At 37.0% G+C, this 15,065-nt stretch overlaps 1 protein-coding gene across 1 annotated transcript in view; it reads left to right on the plus strand.

The window, feature by feature from the left end:
- The first annotated feature begins 9,231 nt into the window (after positions 1 to 9,231).
- Positions 9,232 to 15,065, plus strand: part of CCDC102B (coiled-coil domain containing 102B) — a 222,068-nt gene continuing 216,234 nt past the window's right edge. The window contains exon 1 of the mRNA XM_036823290.1: positions 9,232 to 9,295. Within this exon, the coding sequence (XP_036679185.1) occupies positions 9,273 to 9,295 (23 nt within the window). The 5' untranslated portion in view covers positions 9,232 to 9,272. The remainder of the gene's footprint in view (positions 9,296 to 15,065) is intronic.

Raw genomic sequence — 15,065 nt, forward strand, 5'->3', positions numbered from 1 at the left:
ACATTGCTTATGCATTTGATACCCTGACATATACAGACTGCGTGAGCAAGTTTGAAAGATGTGAGTAGAGTGGTAGTGTGTGTGCATGTGTGTGTCTGTATGTACGTGTGTGTCTGTGTGTGTGCATGTGTGTCTGTGTCTTTGTGTCTGTGTGTATGCATCTGTGTCTCTGTGTGTCTGTGTGTGTCTCTGTGTGTGTGTGCATGTGTCTGTGTGTGGGTGTGCGTGTGTGTGTCTACGTGCGTGCATGTGTCTGTGTGTGCGTCTGTGTCTGTGCATGTGTATCTGTGTGTCTCTTTGTGTGGGACTGTGTGTGTGTGCGTGTGTGCATGTCTGTGTGTGTGTGTCTGTGTGTGCGTGTGTCTGTGTGTGTGCGTCTGTGTCTGTGTGCATGTGTATCTGTGTGTCTCTTTGTGTGGGGCTGTGTGTGTGCACGTGTGTGCATGTCTGTGTGTGTGTGTGCGTCTGTGTCTTTGTGTGTGCCTGTGGGTGTGTGTGTGTGTGTGTGTGCAGGTGTGTCCTTGTGTGTCTGTGGGGGGATGTGTGTGTGTGTGCATGTGTGTGTGTGGTGTGCATATTGTGTCTGTGTGTGTGGAGTGTGCATGTGTGTGTGTCTGTGTGTGTGTTTGTGTGTGGTGGGTGTGCATGTGTGTGTGTCTGTGTGTGTGGGGTACATGCGTGTTGTGTCTGTGTGGGGTGTGCACGTGTGTCTGTGTGTGTGTGTTTGTCTCTGTGGGTCTGTGTGTGTCTGTGTGTGTGCATCTGTGTCTGTGTATCTGTGTGTGGTGGGTGTGCATATGTTTGTGTGTGCGTGTGTTTCTGTGTGTGTCTGAGTGTGTCTGTGTGTGAGAGAGAGGGAGAGGGAGAAGAAGAGAGGCTAAGGTACTTAATGTTTTGGTAAAATAAGCTTTTGAGAGTATCTAGTCTGATTTCCTGGGTGTATATGTGGGGAAGATAAGGCGTGGAATGATAGAGTCACTTTATGCACCTCTGACAGCAGGTTGTTAGCAAAGCAAAGCCATGTCTTAGTCTCACCTTCCCACCACTCCATCACTCTAAACAATAAATCTCCACTGATAGAAATTTCGCGCCTCAGGGGACATTTGGCAATGTCTGGAAACATTTTTGGTTGTCACAGCTTGGGTGTTCTGCTGATAACTAGTGGGTAGAAGCCAGGGGTGCTGCTGAACACCTACAATGCACAAGACAAAGACAGCCCCACGTAGAGTTATTTGGTCCAAATGTCAACAGTGCTGAGTCTGAGAAATCCTTTTAAAATGTGAAGTACATCACATCGTGATTACCAAGGAAAGAAGACTTAACTATTAACCTCTGCTATGAATTTGATCAAAATCCATTGACTAAATATTTAATTCTAATTATGTAAAATATATCTGATTACTTAAAAAGAAAGTATTTGCCTCTGGGCCATTGTCTCATTAGTAGGTATTCCTAAGGACTGTTCAAAGTCTCACAAAGATAAACTTATTATCATTTCACAGAGTCTCACTAAGACAAGTTCATCATATGCTTATGACAAGCCCAAGTAATATATCTAATTGTTTTCAGCAGGCCTAAGAGTTGGATGCCAGAGCAAGCTTACAACCATGAAGCTACCACATAGAGACACAGCAAAATAAGTCCATCACACTGGGCTGTGATTACATCTGCTTCATGTTAATATTTAGAATATAAAAATTTGCTTTAAAATATTTTGTAGACCTTGTAGTTAAGTCAACATACTACTTTTTAAAATAATTAACACTAATGATAGCTTCAATTTATTTAATGTTGGGTCTGTTTTGAGCACTTTATATCCACTATCTCTTAGCTCTCAGCATGTCTCTGTTGGTCGTAACATTCGTTTTATAAATGAAGGGACTGACGGGCTCTGAGATGTGACTCTGAGGTCTGTCTGAGATCAGGACCTCTTCTTTTTAAAATATGTTCTATTGTGGATCAGATTTATTTTTCTTACAGGTTTTTTTCTTAGCTTTTCCCTCAACTGACAAAATATAAATCAAGTTGGCTTTGTAGTACAACTTAAACATTTTCACAGAAAATATGCATTGTTTCTGTAAAGAAATTCTGGACATTGTGAAACAATAATTCCTATTTCTAAAATGGTGAGAGAAAAATGATATTTTCTCTAACACTGCAGTAAGACTCACACATTGACATTCAGATTTATGTTGCTGATGTACGTGGGCAGGCACAAGTCAGTCTAATAAAAGATGTGGCTTCCCAGCTGGTCTCTTGATTGATGAAGGATGTATTTGTAAAATCACAGTGTACTCCGTGATTTTGTACATACATGTTTCTAATCTGTGATTTCAAATCACCTAGTGCATTTCAATCAAAACCAAAATTGGCTTCCTTGCAAAAATTTTTCAGTTACTGAGACAATTATATGTTGCTTTAGAATAACCTACAAATATTGTTAATGCCATTGAAATTGTAGCAATTAAAAGTTAACAGCTGAATTCAAATAGTTACTGAGGTCCACAGAAAAATCTTTTCCATTTATCTTACTTTGTCTCTATTTCTATTTTTCTTACTTTGTCAGTGAGAGGCATATACGTGTAATGTTTGGCACTATTCTTTCAACTTATAAAAGTAGGAAAAAAACCAATATTAGAAGAAATTTTAAAATCACCAAACACTTATTCAGTGTTTTAAAGTATATCTTTCTAATTTATTTTCTCTACAAGTCACCCAGTCTTGAAGTACTCTCATTCTTTTTGTTTTCTTCATTGCTTTCATAGAACATCCATGTATTTATTCATTTATCCATTTATACCTTCATTCATTTATTCATTAATTTATTTGCCTATTTGCAAAAGATTTGAAGACAAACACAACATTATCTCCTTAAGAAATTTACAGTTCTCTGAGGAAACAGACAAGTAAATAAGTCATGAATATCGCCTTTGGCTGTAGCATTAACTCTTTCTGTGGGGACCAGGAGAGGTGATTTCTCACAGAGATGGTGAGAAATAGCTTTAAAATTGGGTAAAGGTTGCTGTGGGAGTTTCCAATTTCATGGTTTCTTCAGGGCTCCTCAATTAAGTGATAAGGATCCAGAGTAAAATCAGTTCTGATTAGTATTTATTCCCAGTGGCTTCTGCAGTTAGATGCTGTTACAACTTTTTATTGGCCTGTAGCTCCCACTGTAATAAATAAGGCCACAGGAGAAACCTGATGACAGTGGTTTAACCAGATAAGTTCTCTTTTCCTCCCATCACCAAAGTCTGCATGAGCCAGTCATGGCCCCAACTCCTTCTGCCCTTCTTAGTGTGGCTTCCATCTGAGTCTTGACCTCATGGCCTCACAATTAGTTAAAGAATGCTTCTCCGTCTCAAGCCTCCTATCCTTGTTCAAGGAAGGAAGAAGAAGAAAGAAGTGAAATGGAGAATCATCCACATCAGGAAAATGAAACTTTCCAAAAATGTTCTTCAGGCTTTCACTCATGTTTCACCGGCCAAACTGTACCATGTGGCTATGTGTACTTATACTAGGAGTCTTGGTAACATAAGGTGGGGTTTTTTTGTTTTGTTTTGTTTTGTTTTTTTTAAACTGACCACTTTGTTGCCCAGAATTCACAGGGAGGACCTAATATATAAAGTGAAATTGGAATAAACACACAAAAATTAGCTTTCATTGATGTGTGCTGAGTACCTTAAGCTATTGTGAACTGGCCAATAAATTATGAAAACTCCAAGGCTGAATTTTCTCCTCTTTTTTTCTTATGCACCTCTTTCTTTTTATGGGATATGGAGTGCTAACATAATGGTGTATGTAAGTCATAGTGGCAATGTACCCTTTGAACTAAGGTGGAGATGAGGGATAACTCTGTTTCTACGATGTTAGTAGGTACCACACTATCAATCGACAAAGCATTTGTGAGCCAGATTTGGCAATAAGGACAAAGCAGGACACCTACTCCACTCTCTGACCCCAAGGGAAGTGAAGTTGTGTGGAACAAAGGAGCCTTCACTTGACAAACTTCCAAGAGAGACAGTGCCCTCCATATATAGCCAGATTTTACTGATCAGTAATTTATAAACTTGGCAGTAAAAAACTGATGTGTTAAAACAAAATTCTGATTGGTATGGGTTCATAAGAGCTGGGGGAGATGGAAGTGGGGACAGACAAATAGTCAATTCTTTCAGGTTTTACTATAAAAGTGAGTTATTTGAAGGGTGAAAAGAAGTGAGGACTCAGGAATAGTAAAAATTTTCTAGCTCAAGAGACTGGATGATGGTTTCTCTATTTAAGACTGATAATACAGGGTACAGTAGAGGTTTTGGAAGAAATGTAACAGATTTGGTGTCTGGAGATTATCGAGGGATTTAAATGGTTCCTAGTGCCTAATTTCATTAGACTGTTAGAAGTGCAGATCTGAAGCTGATAAACTGTTTTGGGCTGGCTATATATATTTGATAATTATTTGTATATTAATATACCTGCTAGGGCTGTTTAACAAATCACCACAAACTTGGTGGCTTAAAACAATAGATATTTATTGTCTCACAGTTCTGGAGGCTAGAAGTCCAAAATCAAGATGTCAGCAAGGCCATACTTTCTCTCCAAAAGCTTTAGGAGAAGAGCCTTTCTTGCCTCTTCCTAGATTCTTGTGGGTACCAAAAGTCCTTGGCTTGTAGATGTATCACTCCAGTCTCTGCATCTGTCTTCTCATGGTGTTCTCCTCTGTGTTTCTGTATCTAAATTTCCTTCTTCTTAAAAGGACACTAGTCATTGGATTAAGACCCACCCTAATATGGTATAACCCCATCTTAACTTGATTACATATGCAAAGACCCTATTTACAAATAAGGGCACATTCACAGGTACCAAGGGTTAAGTATTTAACATATCTTTTTGGAGGACATCATTCAGCCCACTATAATATATATGGTGAAAGAATCCACAAAAATGGATATGATTACTCTGACAGAGGATGTGGGGTGAGAATAGGACCAGTGAAAGTCCCTTGGAGGGATTCCTCCTTGAAAGAGAACAAAGTAATAAAGGGGGGGATAAGGACATGACCTGGCTTACAAGACATAAAAAATAATCCAGAAAAGTTACATGCTGGCAAATGCATTTTGAAGAAGAGATGTGACAAGAGGGTTAAAAATCTTCAGAGCCTTCAAGAAGCATGAGTACTGGCAATAGGCCACTGTAACTCTTACTAAAGATTGCCTACTAAACAATTGTTACTAAACAAGCTTGGAGGCAGATAGATCATTTAGGAAGACACTGCAGTGACCTAGTCAGATTATGACAGTTGCCTGAACCAGGATTGTTGCAGTGGGAAGAGAGAGGACTGGGCAACTTATTGAAGTAAAATCAAAAGGAGGTGATGCTGCATTGAATATAGAAAAGAATTCAAGGATGACTTCCAGGATTTTTTTTTTGGCAAAGTGTAAGACTGGTTGGCATTATTGAGGTAAATAACACAGCAAGTCCATGGAGGGATGATGATTTCAGTTTTAAATATCTTGATGACATATTGTCGTATTTTCTGGTAGCAGAGTACAGTGTGCTGATGTATATAAGTGTTGGAGACTCAGAAAAGGATTGGATCTAAATATAAGTATTTGGTAAAGAAAGGTGATAATTGAAACTGTTAGAATGGGTGAAATTATCCAGCGAGGTAATAGATTCACATGAGGACATACCTGCAGTATATGTAGGGATGGGAGGGAAAAGAGGCGCCTCCAGAGAGCGGAGAGAGGATGGTGAGTGCTCATGAGGAAGACCAGGAGGATGTAGTGTTGAGATCCGAGAAGTCTTCATGTAGGTGGGGCTGTGAACAGTGTCAAAGGCTGCATAGAGGACAAGTAACATACGGGCTGAGAGGAGTCTACAAACTTAAAAAAACAAAATGTGCATGTGTGTGAATGCATATGCATGTGTGTGTGGGAAAGTGTGTGTTTTCAGAGAGTCACTTTGGTGCACTAAAGGGAGTAGATGGTAGATTAAATGGGGTTCCTGGCTGGAAAGAGCTCTTTCAATCATCTGACCATGAAGCAGAAGAGAATAGTATCTACAAGTGAGAATAACCAAACTGAAAGCATAACTGAAACTGACTGAAGAACTGGTGGTGCTTAAAATGTCATGAGGAAAATCCAGATGAAAGGGAGAGTTCAGGGAGAGAGAAGAGAGTATGGTGATTGAGCACATTTTCTGAAAAGACTGAACGAAAGGAAACCTCAGAGGGTTAGTACACTTTTTATGGGAGAATGGTCACCCCCTCCATTGCATCAGGAAGTAAGGAGGAAAGGATGCTGTTCAGTAGAAATAGATGACAAATAGGTTATTCAGCTAAGAATATTCTTCCAAATTAAGAGGGGAGGAAGAATAAAATAATTTGGAGACAGTAGCTCCCTAACTTTCAAATGCTGTTTTCATGCTATTTATAAGGATATAGTGATTGTGTTTCTTCTGCCCTCTCCTCTGAAAAGAAACTTTGGGCATTCTATGCTGTTAGTTCAACCAGAGGAGCTCTCTTTCATGTGGTCTGCCATCAACCATTCGTCAGAACACTTCCTGACAGCTGTATCATGCCACCAGAAAGTCACTCCTTTTTTTTTCCCCAGGGAAAGGGGCTGGAGAGCTCTCACTGGGGGCCCTGGAGACGGCAGCTCACAATTCCTGCCAATATGACTGAAATCAAAGGTTTTGACATACAGTTTTGTATCTTGATTTCTATGCCCAAATAGTTTATTAAATTTTTTTTTTTCTTTTCTGGGGCAATCTAATAAAGATCAGCTTGGACCAATGATGTTTCCTATTGTTCCTGTAATCTGCACTGTAATCTTTCTTTAAATCTTTTGCAGATAGATACGGTATTAGTTCTTGCTTTGCCATTTTATTTTTTCCATTACTATTGCAAGTTATACAAATTGTTATTAAACATTAAACACACTGGTGGATGAAGGGGTGGATGTTTCTTCCTTTTTCACTTACAGTACAGTTCAAATAGGTTGTGTAGAAAGTATTGGATAACCATACTGTGTTAGGGAACATTAAAATGATTTCATTTTGGATAGCTCACTTGTGATCCACAGAGAGTGTTGTGGTATTGGTTTTGATAAAACTTCACAACCAATGGGAATCTTTTTCGAGTTAGTGTGGAGTGGCCTTCCTTAATGCTGGAAATAATCCTGTTGGCCAAGACCCCAGAGCTATACAGATGAGAAAAGGATGCCGGAAATTCTGTTGTTTACATATGTGTCTGTAACACTGAGCCGCTAGAGCAGCCCAGCAAGCCCAGAGGGTAAGATGCTTAATAACCTTGTGGTTTTCTATTTAATTTTTATATTTTCCTGCTGGGACAGAGCATGTGTTGTTCTCAGAGCAAAGAAAATACAGTTGCTTATAAGATGCAGAACTACTGTAGGTCTGGGAAACAGAGGGATTCGGTGTTTCTTCTTAAAGTGGACTTGATTTCTTCCCTCCCTCTTCCATTTTCCACGTTGGTATTATTTATCCTGACAGCCTGTCATACATTTCCTGTTTTGTAAAAAATAACTGTGTACTAACAAAACTCAGGTAAGATTTTCAACTCTAAATTTAGACTAATATGTTGATAATGAAACCTTGTTTTGTAGTTCCAAATGAATATGAGTTAGTCAATGTGTTTGAAGTAATCTATATTCTTAGAGTAAAAATAAAGTAGAATTATTATGCAAATCCTCATATTTATGCCTCATGCATTTAGAGGTATTTTCATTTTGCTGGTCCTCATGCTAAATTCCTGTCACTGTTAGCAGAAAAGTATACTTCAAACTTAGATTAATATTGATTTCTTTATATAAGCTACCTGGGTAGTATGGAGGAGAAGAGACATAGAATATAATAACAAAATCCTGACATAATAAAAGGAAATGGGTGTTTAGAGAAAGTAATTACAGAACTAAGGAAAAAGGATCTCTGAAAACCGTTGGGAAGTATTTGCTTATGTTTCTTGCAAAGATAAATTATAAAATAAATGTTGAATGGGTAAATCTGTTAAATAGAAATATAAAGGAGATACTCTTTTTAAAATGCAATTATAAACATGTAAGTTACATGGCACTGAAATACACAATGATATTTCTTGATATTCTCGTTTAAGTAAACACTAGTTTTCCTTTTTTCTAAAATCATCTGAATACACTTTTGCTAATATTTTTGTGGGATAGGGTATTGTTATAACTTTTGATTAAATATTTTGTTAATCATTTTATTGTCAAATATCCTATTGTCATATCCTTTAAAATATCCTTTAAATATTGTTAAGTATCCTTTAAATATTGTCAAATATTTAAATACATATAAATTAGTCTTTAATTCTGACTTTTCTCCATATTTTTACATAAGCATTAGATTAGAAAGGAATCTTGACAAGCTAGTGATACAATATTTGTATAAGTTTTGTGTGATTTTGCAATATTGATTTAAAATATCAATGTCTATTTGAATATTTAGAAAAACATTTAATATGAATTGTATTTTTCCCTAAAACTTTAGAAAATAGTTTTCTTGTGAAATAACATCATTTAGTGGTCTCTCTTGCACTGTTCATATGTTTTCATTGGATTCAGTATTTGCTTGATCATTGGGACCTAGCTTCTTGGTGCCTCACTATGGGTGTAGCCTTGAAATTTATGAGGGTTTCATCTAATTATTAGAGCCACACATATAATGGCAGTAATTCTTTACAACTGAAAATGATCTCAGGCCACTTCTATTTGAAGAAGCATCATATCTCCTGTACTTGTATTACAAGGTCAATTGAATTCTGCCATAATGCCAAAATCTTCAAAATTCCCTTTTTAGCAAGATTTTAGAGAAACCTTGAGAGAAAAGTCTGGCTGCCTGAGCTGAGACTTAAAAAATCAGTGGAACTTGGATAGTTGCTGAAAAGCAAAAAGACTCTTCTACTGTTTAGAAGTAGTTGGAGCAAAGGGTTTTGAGGCATAAATTAATATACAGCCAGGTAGGATAGGGATGAGTGATTCCCCTCACTGAAGCAGAAAAAAATACACCTTGTGAGTAGTAGACATTGTTCTCAATAGCTAGAGTAGGATGGAGTTGTGGAGCATCTTAAAATTCATACAGATTAATTTTGCCCTTATATATTATACAGTGGGGACAATTGCAAATTTCTGAAGACATGGAGTATTTCTTCTTCTCATCCTCTGCTTCCTCCTTCTTCTTCATCGTCTTATTCTTCTTAATCATCATCTTCTTCGTTTTCATCATTGGCATACTTTCAACACATGATTGTGCTTCTGTGTGCAAGGTAACTTACACACATATCTACAATTTTGATAGCTGTGCGATCAAATGAACTTATTTTACATATTATCTTTATTTTACACGTGAAAAAAATCTAATGTTCAAAAATGTTAAATGATTTCTTTAAAGCCACAAATATAATAAGTGGAGCCAGGATTCCAGACAATGTCTTTCTGGCTCCAGAGCTATTCCACTGTGCTGCACTGGTATTTTAGGGATGTGAATCTGGCTGGAGTTAGCAGGATGGTTTGGAATGGGCATTGGGGTAACAGAACTCAGGGAGGGGTGGTGAGACAACAGGCAGATCAATTCCAGCATGTGTAAACCCAGCCAATCTCAGTCCTGTCAGGTGGTCCACTCTTGGCATTGGGAATAGAAAGAAGATATTGATCCTGAAAATAAGCAGGTTTTACATTTAAATTGGCTGTTCTCATATTCATCTCTTATGCTTTCCTCTCTCTTTTATTTTCTTGAATGTTGCAGTCATATTCAGAGAAGATATATTTTGATTTCTCAAAGGAAATTTCATCTCTGATTTTCATCTAATATTACTGATTCACAAATGAAATACATGAAATGACTGGAAATGATATTGGGATTACACTGACATTCCTTTTTTTCTTTTTGATGCATGATATGAATGAATGCCTAGTGACCACACCTTCTTTAAATTATGGAGAGATGCAATTATTACCAAAAAAAATTATCCTATAAGTTTTATTTCAATGGGTGAAGAGTGAATATAAAATTTATGTTGCTAATAGACAATTTTGAGAACAGTGTATGTATAGTAAAAAGAATAGAACCTATTTATCAACACTTTCCCCTTCAAATATCCAAACCTTAAATGTATTATTTTGCTTTTCCTCTAAATAGAATAGGACTAATCTCTGCAATAGCATTCAATTTCTTCTCTTCTATTTTTCAATGTTTTTAATGAAATAAAATTAGAAAAGCACCTTATGTTATAATAATGAGTTTTGAATAATATGTATAATTTCTATGTTATCATTTTAGAAAGGTGCTATGTACTATTTTAGAAGCTTGGTGTCACTTAAGTAGGCTTTATTGGAGTAATACCTTTTGCCAAGCATCCAAACAGATAAAGATAGCTGAAATGTAAAGATTCATCCTTTGAAAATTATCATTACTAAAAGAATAAGTACATTTGTTGTTTCAAATGCTTTGGTCACTGACTTTATGACATTTTATTTTAATTAAATAGGTCTAGGCTGAATTCCAAGACTGTTTTCCAAAGAGGGAATTTTGTATACCCCAGTCCTCAGTGCCGTCACCAATTATAGATGTTCAACTGTGATCAAGTATGAATTGAGACTTTGGTTATAAAAAGGAAAACTGTATAGGTATTTTATTGTAGAAAATCAGCCCATCAAAGAGAAGATGGGTTGGGCTCAGGGCCATTTCACTGAAATCATATCAATAGCTTTGCAGAGGATTATTAATCTTATTATATGTTTAAATATTATCTTGGTGATTTATAGTCATTGGTATTTGCCAAGAATTGCTGTTACGTGTAACAAAGATATAAAGATATTTGATGTTAAAATTCTGATAGAAGCATCTTTTTTGGTAGCTGAAGACAGAGATATCCTTAGTATTGGGCAGGAAACATGCTCATTGCAGAACTTACAAATTGTCTTTTATCCCAATGCTTGCTTTTAATTTGTGGAATTTAAGGTTCAAAAAAATAGAAGTGAGTCTTTCAGTCACTGACTCATGAACATATGTTTCTAAGTTGCAGGAACTGTTTAGAAATGTAACACGAGGTAAAGTGACAATATTTAAATGAAGAAGAGCCTGAAGCAACTTTAGACTAGTTTTTATGGAAAGAGTTCTGAGGGTTTTTCATAGAGTCTTTCATTTCCTCCCTTAGTGAATTTAGGATTTTGAAGGCATTATGTCAAAAGTTGAATTTACGATGGCTGCCAAAGATCAAACGGCTTTATTATTCAGCATATATTCATAGATTCCTTTCTTCTGTTTACTCATCACCTGAATGAGGTGAAAACATAACTCACAAATTATAAGTGCTCAGTGGAATGGTAACACTTTGTAGCAAAGGAGAGGAGGGGGGATGTGGAAGTGCCAGGCAATCCCTGCAGTTTAATGTAGTTCTGGAAAGTTCTATTTGTAAGCTTTTCCTAGGTAGGAGTTCGAGTAATTGCAGGGGTTGTGTAAGGACTCAGGTGTGCCTCATTCCATTTTTAGTTCAGAATCTCCTGTAGGTTTACGTATGGCAGGACTGAGTCAGACCAAAGCCAGACAACTTAGAGCTGCTCTCATCCCATTCTCTGATGCTGCCCAAGTTTCTCTGTTCTTCTTATAATGACAGAGCTTAAGTTATAAAACTTATTACTGTGTGGATTGAAAACATTGATTGTGACAATTATGATAATAAATGGACTCTAAAAATGTTGATGCTGTATGAATCTACATGCTTGTTTCTGAACTTTGGATGTGGGACTGCAATAAATTTGACCTACTAGTGCAGACTGATGGGAAAGACTCCAGTACTCACCGAGCCATAAGCAGGTCAACTGTCTTAGAAGTGGACTTCTCACAGAAGGCAGGGCCTAAGCCTACCTGACACCAAAGCTTGACTCCTAGGTCTTATATTAATATATTCACTTGTCTATATCTACTCTGTGGCTGTAAGTGGTTATTGAGTATTTTGCCTATATAAATTAATGAAAATGACACATTCTAGTAACCTAGATGTTTATCAGAAACAATATTAGAAGTATAAATAATGCAAGAGGCAAACTTCCCCTCCCAACTTCTCAGTCCTGTGAAACCCCTTGATTCTCTTATTTTTTGGAAAGGGTACACATGCCTTTTTCTCTCAAGTCCCTCATCTACTTTCCACGCTATTTCAAAAGTATTTGTGGCTGCCTATGTATAAACATTTGTCTTTTGTAGATAAAGATATTCACTGTAATATATATATATATATATATATATATATATATATATATATATATTTCAGATAATTCAAAGAATTAAGTTCCTGATCACGATTAAAATGGAAGTTAACCTCACTGAAAACTTTTTCTATATTAATTATAAAAGTCTATCAGCACTCAGTTTTCCAAAGTCACCTTCTTTAGGAGAGTCTGATTTATTTAGTAAACTTGTAATACTTGTCTTTTGGGGAAAAAAAAGAATAGTTTTAAGTCACTCTGTTTTCTTGCAGGTTTATTCACTTTGTGGTGAATATCTACTGTGTCTCCAACCTTGTTCTGGCAATAGAAATAGAAATGCAAACTAAACTAAAAATCCCCTGCTTTCATCAAGTGTAAATTTTAGCTAGTGAAGCAATAGAATCCACAAATTCTGTAATTATATATTAAGTAATGCTAAGTTCTTGACGAAAGAAAAGGCAGGCTAAGAGGGAATGGAGAATGTGTTTCCTTTTGACATAACCTGAGAACTGCCCTCCGTCAGGGTGAATGAAAGAAATCTACCATGAGGAATCTTAGGAGGAAAAGTTATAGGTAGATTAAAAAACACTAAAGTCTCTAGTCAGGAGAGTTTTGTCTTTTGAAGGAATGGCCAGAAGGCCAGCAGCTGCAGAAAGTAAGCAAAGCAGAGGCAGGTGTACTGTGAAACTAATCCAGCTAAGTTTCAAGATAGTCTTTTACATTAAAAAAAGGCCTCCTCACCCCATAATGGTATGAATCTCAGGTCCAGAAATCTCAGATCCTGGAGAATAGTTTGGAGAAGTAGCCTGTACCCAGATCATGAGACCCTCACAGGCCGCAGCAATAACTTCTTTTTTTATTGTGAGCCTGATGGGAAGTGATTTAAGTGTTTTGATCCTAAGTTGAGTTTTAAAAGGATCACTCCAGCTGTTGTGGAGAATACACTGGAGTAGGGAAAAGTTAGAGAGACTGGTTAAAATACAACAGTCCAGGCAAGAGATAAGGCAGTTTGAAATAGTTACTAGAAACAGAGTTGATGAGATTATGAAAATACAGAATTTTCCAACAACGATGATGTGCAGTGTGAAAAAAAGAGGAATCAAAGATGATCTCTTTAAAAAAAAAAAAAAAAAGATGATCTCTTGGCTTGATCTGAGAAACTGGAATAATAAAATATCTGTTTGTTGACAGAAGGAGGCCAGTGGGAGGAGTAGTTTAGATTAGGAGCTGGTGTTTAAGAATTTGTTTTTGGACATGTGAAATTTGAGATACCAGTTAAATATTGAAGTGGTGATGTCAGCTGGATTCATGAGTTGAGAACTAAAAGAAGATCTCAGAATAGATCAATAATTTTGGTAAACATCAGGAAATAGGTGGTTTTGAAGGCAAAGGACTGGATGCATTCAGCTAGACATATTGCCACTGGGGAAGAGAAAGGGTGAGAAGACTCAGCCCTGGAGCACTTCCACCTCAGAAGCGTGCGGTGAGACAGACCCACTGAAGCAGAATAAGAAGCAGACACCAGCAAGGTAGAGAAGAACCATGAGAGAGGGGTCTTCTAGAAGCCAAGTAAATGAGTGACCTGGAAAGATGGAATGGCCAGTTATATAAATGCTACTAATTGGTCAAGTAAGACAGGAATTTCAAGCCTGGAATTAAACATTAATTAGATTTAGTGATGTAGAAGTCATTGATTGTTTTTGTAGAGATCTAGGCTTGAATATTAATACAGTGGGTTCAAGAGAGAATTGGATGAGTGAAAATGTCTTTTAAAGATTTTTGTTTCAAAAAATTCCAGAGAAATAGGATGGCCCCTGGATGGGGATCAAGATGATTTTTTTTTAAGGCTGACGGTATTACAGCCTGCCCATTTCCTGATGGGAATGATCTAGAAGAGATCTAAACTGATTTAGTAGGAGAGAGGGGACTGTTTTCGGGGGACCCACATCCTTGAGTGTGTTAGAGGTGATTAGATGGAGCATACAAATGGGAAGTTTGGCCTTAAGGGCTTGAATGATCCCTCCATAGAAACAAGCAGAGTATAATGGTATTAATGAGACTGATAGCTGTGGTAGAACCAGAGTATAGTGGTTGTCTTTGATAACTTTTCTTTTCTTAGTGAAATAGAAAAAACAAGTTCATCAAGAGAGATGGAAGAGTTGAGAAAGACATGGGAAGTTTGAAGACAGAAAATGTGTGGCATTGTTCAAGAGAACAGGAGAGCGAATTGATTGAGTTGGCTTGGTAGCACTAAAGGCTGGCTTGATGTTCAAGTCAAGAAGTTGAAGTGAGACCAGATGACAAGGGATGTGTTTTCTCCAAGTATGATCAGGTGCTGAGGTGCATCTATGGACCAGGCAGGTAGTTGGAATTAACCAGAATTAGAGTTTTCTAGGCAAGTAAGGTGGAGAGAATGCCATTCTAGCCAAAGGTAACTTGCTAATAATGGAGCACAGAATAGGGAGGGTAACGTTGATGTGAAGTAGATGAGAAACAGAAGGCAATAGAATCAATTTATAGGAGGTCCAAGATGGGTCAAAGAAGAGAGTTATGGGGCCAATAGGTGAAGGTAATCAGAAAGGTGCTTGACATTGAAATGGGAAAGAAATGCTAACTTGGTAATGACATCTAGGGTATATAACCAGCCAATGGGTGGGTGAGGTAAAATTATTGGAATTAATAGGAACTGAGAGATGAGAATATTGTAAGGATAATGTATGTGAAAATACTTTGAACATTAAATGAAGTTTTTGTCCCTGAAAATATATTTCATCCCTCTACTACCTAATCAATTAACACAATTGGTTTTACTAGATAAGCTTTATTTTTTAT

Source organism: Balaenoptera musculus, chromosome 14, assembly GCF_009873245.2.
Source record: "Balaenoptera musculus isolate JJ_BM4_2016_0621 chromosome 14, mBalMus1.pri.v3, whole genome shotgun sequence".
NCBI classification, from domain to species: domain Eukaryota; kingdom Metazoa; phylum Chordata; class Mammalia; order Artiodactyla; family Balaenopteridae; genus Balaenoptera; species Balaenoptera musculus.